An 8,343-nucleotide genomic window follows, 5' to 3' on the forward strand; every position below is an offset into this window, starting at 1 on the left:
TCGTTCATGCCGTATAAATAGCAAATTTAAGGTGTTTTTTTCAGGAAAGTTTAAACAGCATTAAACAACAATCCCGTAAAATGCCCAACTGGTTAAAAAATGCATTAAACAAATATCCAATACCTTTAATTCCTAAATATACCTCATATATAAAAAAGAAGATGTGGTATAATTGCCAATGAGACAACTATCCACAAAAGATCAAAATGACACACACACATTAACAACTATAGGTCATCGTACGGCCTTCAATAATGAGCAAAGCCCATACCGCATTTAGTGAGCTATAACAGGCCCCGATAAGACAATGTAAAACAATTAAAGCGAGAAAACTATTATTTATGTAAAAAAATGAACAAAAAACAAATATGTAACACATAAATAAACGACAACCACTGAATTACAGGCTCCTGACTTGGGACAGGCACATACATAAATAATGTGGCGGGGTTAACATGTAAGCGGGATCCCAACCCTCCCCTTACCTGGGACAGTTATATATATAACAGTACAACATTAGAACGAACTATAAAAATCAGTTGAAAAAGGCTTAACTCAACAGATAGACAAAAAAAAAGTGCACGTGGCCGTGTACTTATATTCAAATAATTAAGTACATCTTCAGTTTAGAAAAATAAATATTTTTGTTCCAGAATGTATGAGTATTTGGACGGAAGGCGTACGGTCTGGACTGTATGCGTAGTTTTTCAAAATACTCATACGGTTGGACCGTACGCGTATGGTCTGACTAAAATTCAGAATTTGGTCAAGTTTACTATATAAAATGCATATAACAGATCAACATAACATAACTTAACTCTCAAATTAATATAAAAAAGCTCAATTGTAATTCAAATAAAAACTTTAAAATATTTTAACTTTTTAAACAAATAAATCTGGTAATCTATTGTTTTTATCATGTCGACCAGTACATTGATGAATTATGATCACTGTAATTGAAGATATTGGAATTAAACATAATGTGGGAGGCCAATTATTTTAGAATATTTAGCAACTTTACCAAAAAAAGAAATGCAAAGACCGTAACATGCATGAATTATGATTTCGTTTCTTCGATATTTGGCGTAATTGTCGGTGACATACGTACTGGTGGGGGCATTTCTAGAGTCCGCATTTTCTCACAAGGAAGCTATTAAACCAAGAGTTCCAAATGGTGAAGTCGAATTCATCCCTTCGTTAATTTTATGGACGCCATCACGAATTGGTTGACCGTTATGCCGAATGTGTACTTGAACGTTGTCTAAGAATGAATGACATTTGTCATCAGAAGGAGCGGAGCATCAGGCAATGTCAAACGTGAAGCAGTCATCGATTTCATTTAGGGAAAGGAATGGTTACCCGAAACATTAGGATAGCCATTTACCAATTGCAATGTCACTTGATTTGTCTTTATACTCTCTGCTCAGCCAATGTAAAAGTATGAACTTACCTGTAACTTACCTGTAAATCCAATCAGGAAAAAAATAAAATCGGCGCAAATGAAAAAATGAAATCGGCGCAAATGAAAGAATAAAAAATTTCAAAATCGGCGCAAATGTCATACGCCCCTTTGAAGTGATGTTCAAAATACTTTTATCAGTCATATACTTTACACGGATGTAAAAATGGAAACTACGGACATCTAAAAATCGGCGCAAATGAGGAAAACAGACAGGCGTAAATGTAATGAGATCGGCGCTAATGCAAAACTCCATACACAAGGCCGCGGGATAATTAATGTATGCGTAGATTTAAAAAAAAAGAAAGACGAGGTAGATGGAACCCGGAAGTCTTTCTTGATATTTTATACTTTATTTAAAGTATTTAGTAATTCCATAAGTGGCACATGCTTTGCTACATTAACTTTAAGTGTCGGTACTTGAAATGTGTTGATGTGTCTTACAAGGCACGTTATCAAATAAATAGACTGCGACTAAAAATACTGCTGAAAAAATACTTTGAATTTTTATATCGTTATTGCATATAGTTCACATTTCGATTGTAAGAAAATGTGAGCGGTCTTTTTCATCTTATTGTAAATTGCAAAATACATTCAGACATAAAAAAGTAACGACATCGAAAACACGCAAATATATGCATTTTAAACAAATTTAATGTGCTGAAACATGTGGATCTATGTTTTTGTAGGAACTCTTTTCCTGAAAGGTAATAATTTTCATTTTCATCTGTTAAAACTACATTTAGATAGATTTTCATTTTCATTTGCACACGGTACTTATAATGTTGTATTTACTGCTACTAAATCGATACAGCTGCTACTGAATGAATAATGATTTTTTTTTATTCAATGTATTTTTTGTTGTTTGTTACTTATTTTGTTGTTGTTGTTTTTATCTAGTATTTGCTTTGCTTGTTGTTTGTAGGAAGACTTTGTTTTCTTATTTATTTCAATTTGATAATTCGGGTAATGACATAATTTATTAAATCATTAAATAGGTTCTCTTTGCCAAGATCCATGCAGTCCAATAAACCATAGAATTATTGGCGAGCCTACTCGTTCCGTAAATTATCAATTTAGTCCGAATGATACTGATATGTGCGATCGCAGACTTCTGGATGAAGGCTGGTACAGAATTCCGGAAAATGGAAACATTGCTACTGATTGTCCAGCAATTTTAAGTTGCGGATCATTGTATCCAGTGTGGTTAAACGGTAAGTATATTTAAGAAAAGATATGATAAATGTAATTCCGTATGTTGAGATCTTTGATAAAAGGTAACTGCTTTGCCATGTATGCGACTATAAAATAAGTAATACCAAATGTGCATGTAAACAAATCGTTAATGCGTTCCTTGAAAAACACACCTTGATTACCTGAATAATTCAGTCGTCATATTTCGCCTTCTACGATTTTTCAAACAAAGGGAAATCGATTACGGAGAGGGACATAGTTAATCATGTTGCTAAATCCATTTGATGGGTCTCGAGGTGACTCGAAAATAAAATGTCAACCTTTTAAGAATATATCCATACTTTAGAATTTTTGCAGTTTTTTCAGAACGACTTAGTTCCAATATGAATGTTATTAATTAACGTTGGTTTCGTCTTAAATAGTTATTCACTAAATAGTTTCCAACTAAATTGAATAAAATACTTGCACAAGTATTACATCATAAGCCCATTATTGAAATGTCGATGCAGATTTTCTTGCATGAACCGATTATGAGGGAAATCGCATGTGATACAGAATAATTGTATTCTAAAAAAAAATGCTGATACTTTTCTAAAATCTGATGAGAAAAAATGCATGACCACATTTTTTTAAAAAGGATAATCTTCGTTGCATTTTTAAAGCGTGTTTCTCTTTATATATTGTTACTATACGTTTGTTTAACTATCTTTTTTATATGCAGCCGCTGAAAACTGTAGGCATATTATTATATCGCCATCTTGTCATCATGCTATACCGTGCGAAGTGCTTTCATATATATGTCCATCTCTTGGTTTTGTTTTGTTAAGATTAATAATTTCCAATAATTCATTTAACTATCTCATTTTAGGTACTCTTCCAGTGGGAGGATCGAGAGTTACCTTGAATGCATGTCAGAGAGGTTTTCTTCGTTGTTGTGAAAACCCTTTTGCAGTTGAAGTCCAAAACTGCAATTATTTCAATGTTTTTTACCTAACCACAATTCCGGCCTGTCCAGGACGCTATTGTACAGGTAATTGTAATAGGCATCTTTCTCTGATTTGTTTTACACTTGGGTATTACATTTTCGAAATTATTCTGCTGAGGAACATTTTGAACATATTTTGGATAGAACACACTATCGTAAGCTTTATTGTGTTATTTTTATATTTAAAGCTTGTATTTTTTTTAATATGACTGTCGCTATTGAAAAATAGCATATTTAGGTAATTTTGCATACTTTTTGATTATCGACAGGACCAAAACATGTTATCGCTAATATATATAAAAAAAAAAGTATCTGAGCTTCAATGTCTGCGAGGAAAAGATATACCTTCATACAATTTATATTACAAATATTTATGCATTATGCATTTATTTCGCAACCAGGGCTTCCAATAAACTATGCGTATTATATCGACAGTGAATCTGTCGAAATAATCTTTACACAGTACAGGCAGGACCGTATACACCTCAGCAGCTAATTTACTTTCGAGCAAACCTTTTTTAGAAAGAGTATAGTGCTTTAAGGTCATAACAGTTGGCATAAGTTTGGTTTTAATATTGAAACATTGATACAGCACTTTTATCCTGAATTAGTTGTTTGTATGAAACATTGTTTTTTTCCAATACAGATTTTTAATGACGGTATAGAACAAAACTTCTTAACGGTATAATATACTAGATTTACATTTAATGAAGACATTATGTTTCAAACATTTTTATTGAGGGTCGAGCTGTCATGAGAGTAACTGCCAGTAGTCCGATGTTCCATTGACACTTTGCACTTGTTTGTACCTATCCCAATGGAGTCAAGGTAATCGCTTTAAATGTAAGGACGTTTTAAGTGTTCTTCGCCTGACATTCCAAGATTCTACTGAAGGGGATTTGACAGCCATTTACTGTCGACAAATGCAGAGTTCAAAGTTCGTAAAGTGTTTAAATTGAATTGAGTATCAAGAGGTACAATTAACCATTGTTTATGCAGTTAATTTGTATCGAGTTAATATACCCGATCAAAATGATTCATTTATTTTCAGTTTTTCCTATATCTCTTACACCACAAGTCACACCATTCATACCTTCATTCGATCCTTTATCTGATGTAAGATCTTTAGCTTTTCGATGTCAAGTCTCAGTACCATCAGACTATCATCAATACTTCTTTGACATAACTTGGTTTATAAATCAGAATGAAATCGTCGATAAGTATAATATCACATACAGTAAACTAGTGACCGACGGAGTTCTTCACCGTAAAGACTGGGATTCACATCCAAACGGAACCAAAGTCCTTGGATTTTGGGTAAGTGAAGTAATCTTTTTTTAAACAGCTTAAAAATGTAAAAGATACTGTTTTCAAAAAGAACATGTGGTATGCTTGCCAATGAGACAACTATCCACAAAAGACCAAAATGACACATACATTAACAACTACAGGTCACCGTACGGCCTTCAACAATGAACAAAGCCCATACCGAATAGTTAGTTGGAAAAATGATGAACACAATTTTGTATAACTCTCTCATGAAATAATTTGTAATAATTTTACTGTGATGTAAATCTTCGTTTCAAAGGACTCCCTTATTTTACGGAGCCGACCAATCAATTAACCCTAGTCGTGCACCTAACATGAAAAATATATGTTTGAAATAAAGAGGGTATGTGGAAAAAGATACTAATGAGAAGTTTTGGCGCATAAGGGTTTTATATATACACATTAGGCGGAGGAAAACAGAAAACGCTCTAACGATGAAATAAAATCATGAAGAGACAAACTATCAAAAGGAAGAAGTGGTATGATTGCCAATAAGACAGCTGTACACAAGAAAAAAAACCGACAGACATTTACAACTATAAGTCACCGCACGACCTTTAACAATGAGCAAAGCCTATACCGCTTAGTCAGCTACAGAAGGCCCCGATATGGTAATGTAAAGCAATTTAAACGAGAAAACTAACGGCCTTATCTAAATAAAAAAAATGAACGAAAAATAAATGTTTAACACATAAACAAACAACAACTACTGAATTACAGGCGTCTGACTTGGGACAAACACATACATAAATAATGTGGCAAGTTTAAATGTGTTAGCGGGACCCCAGCCCTCCTTATAACTAAGGAAAGTGTCTTCATCACAATTTATAAAATAGAAATATAATATCTAATGACAGGAAAGCTATAGAAAATGCCTGGATGTTCATTCAGTTGTTCCTGAAATGTAAGCAACTTCCATATAACATGCGACAGGCGTCGTGTTACTACATTGTAAAAGCTTCTGCATTAAGTTTGATTGTGTATGTGCTGCAAAATATCATCAAAGTGCATCTTGACTATAGATAAACAAAGTGTTTGCTTTTCTGTTGGTATTTTAGGCTCTTTATTTTATCCTAATTGAGCACTGCAAGTAAGCAGGTGTGCCTTGGACTTATTATGAAAAATAGATATAATGTATGTTACATAGTACACAATAAATTCATATAATATTCATTAATACAAAACAGTGCCTGATACGTATACTCAGATCTCTTTTTACCTTCATCTGTTGTAATTGTACTTTTCACAATTCCACAGTAGAAAAGACATTGAGTGCAATATATATATATATAAAATAAAGATGTTTCCTATTGTTAAAAACCAAAATGTTCTAACAAGAAAGTCTATATTATAAAGGTTATGTGCAAAATGAGAGCAAGGACGAGTTCAGTCGGTGTTTCTACGCAGTATTACAACAGTAAAGAATTTTTCGCAGGAGCACAGGTAAAAGTACAGCTTACAATAAAACAGTGCACGTTTATGTGTTCCTTTATTTATGTTTTACTTGACAAGAAAGATAAATGCGGTAAGATTAGAATGGTGCAACTATCCAATAACCAAATACAAATAGAGTCCCTATAAAGCTGTTACAGGATATCACTGTAACTGCATTGTCCTTGAAAAGGATGAACAATAATAAGAACATGTGACAACAAAACAACTCTTCATTCACATCACATGTATAACAGGTTAACAATTATAATTTGAATTACGGCCTACATTATGTAGCCTTAAACAATACAAATTAGCGAGCTACTTTCTATAAAATTATTAGTTTTGAATGATTCAAACATGGTATCCAACGGTCTTTTATTTATAAATAAACAACAATAAACGAACACCACAAGCACCAAACAACACGCTATTAATGTAGGGCATGTGTATACATTGCTGCTAGTTTGGACTGGCTATATTGTGCCAAGCCTTAATAGCGCTAAACCCTTCACTTTCAACAACTCATGTTCATTACTAATATTTGCAACTATGTGGATTTTCAAACGAATCAAAAACCGGGTCTTGAAAAAATCTATTTTCCATACGTTGTAGTATGTTGTTTTTTTTTTTTAATTATAATACCGTGTTTATGATGCAGATAGAGAAAACATCTTACACTGTACAAAGCGGAAAGGAAGTTACTATTCGGATAAAATCCACTGTTCCAGTAGCTTGCGTAGAACTACATGGTCATAAGACATGCGGGATAAATATTGAGCTCTTTAGTCTTAGGGATCAATTTAAAGGTCGACCGGGTAACTGTAATGACAGTTTACCAGATGAAGAAATTAAGATGTCCAAAAGTGCATGTGGACTAACATTTGATGGATCGGAATGGAACGAGTATCACAATTTCAAACTGCAAACACTTAGTGATCAAGCATTGAGAAAAAGCTACAAATGTGCAGCTAAACTGATTGCTAAGTCAAATATAGATACGTTATGGCTGAATTATCAGCTACCGGAAGTGTATGTAAGTTAGTTAAGAAAACTAAGATAATCTAAGAAATCACTTTGATCTACAAAGCAGTTTTGGATAATATTTTCATTAATAAAAAAAACATTAGAAATATACCAATGATTGCCTGTCTGTCGTTATATAGAAAATTAATAAAACAAATCGCATGTTTTACAATAGTAAGGTCACTGCTATTAATTTTTACACGCAGAACATTTGGTTCAGCAATAAAATCTGTGAGAGGATTTTACGGTTGTGCTTGAGTGAAGTAATTGTCACCGCTTCAAAGGGTATGCACGTTTCTTAATCGCAATTTTCTTATTTAACTGATCGAAATATTGGAAATCAAAGAATGCTATGATGTAGTGAATACTCAATGAAGAGACACGTGTAACATTTACCGGTGTGCGTGGATTTGAACTCCTGCGAAATCAGTTGTCCCACGAGAAATCACCTAAAAATATGACATTTAAAATTTGAAATGGTATTATTTACAGACCTTCACTTTCCAAACTTCTTTTCATGCGTAAGCTTGTCATTCTGGGCGGCGTGTACGCTGTCCAGTGTTGATAGACATCTGAATAAACCTAAAAACCTCACATTTTCATTTTGTCATGCGTGAGGGGATCGGTTCTGATAGAGATCATCCTGAATGAGTGAGGGGACGTGAAATCATATATATACAAGCTATGAGTCGATGAAAGGTGTTATGATATGGTTAGATTGTTCATGAAAAACATATTTGTGTGCAAATTTAAAGTTTTCAGATAGAAATTTGAAATAACAATAGATCATGTGCAAATAATTGTTCAAGTTCACTACCACAATTAGATATTAAATTAATATTTGAATTTTCATTGTTATGAATGAATGTCATTTAAATGTTACAAATCTAATATTGAATTCAATCTTTAGTCTATTCAG

General features: G+C 33.1%; 1 protein-coding gene across 1 annotated transcript; it reads left to right on the forward strand.

The window, feature by feature from the left end:
* The first annotated feature begins 2,062 nt into the window (after positions 1-2,062).
* Positions 2,063-7,443, forward strand: LOC134728053 (uncharacterized). The gene is made up of 6 exons (XM_063592451.1): positions 2,063-2,166; positions 2,458-2,673; positions 3,522-3,683; positions 4,690-4,955; positions 6,324-6,410; positions 7,060-7,443. The coding sequence occupies exons 1-6, from the start codon at positions 2,127-2,129 to the stop codon at positions 7,441-7,443; spliced, it is 1,155 nt and encodes a 384-aa protein (XP_063448521.1). The 5' UTR covers positions 2,063-2,126.
* Positions 7,444-8,343: the final 900 nt, after the last annotated feature.

Source organism: Mytilus trossulus, chromosome 8 (genome assembly GCF_036588685.1).
Source record: "Mytilus trossulus isolate FHL-02 chromosome 8, PNRI_Mtr1.1.1.hap1, whole genome shotgun sequence".
In the NCBI taxonomy this organism is placed as follows: Eukaryota; Metazoa; Mollusca; class Bivalvia; order Mytilida; family Mytilidae; genus Mytilus; species Mytilus trossulus.

Coding starts and splice junctions, on each gene's coding strand:
- LOC134728053 (XM_063592451.1), top strand. CDS start 2,127: ATGTGGATCTATGTTTTTGTAGGAACTCTTTTCCTGAAAG. Junction 2,167..2,457: donor AGGAACTCTTTTCCTGAAAG/GTAATAATTTTC, acceptor ATCATTAAATAG/GTTCTCTTTGCCAAGATCCA. Junction 3,684..4,689: donor TCCAGGACGCTATTGTACAG/GTAATTGTAATA, acceptor ATTTATTTTCAG/TTTTTCCTATATCTCTTACA.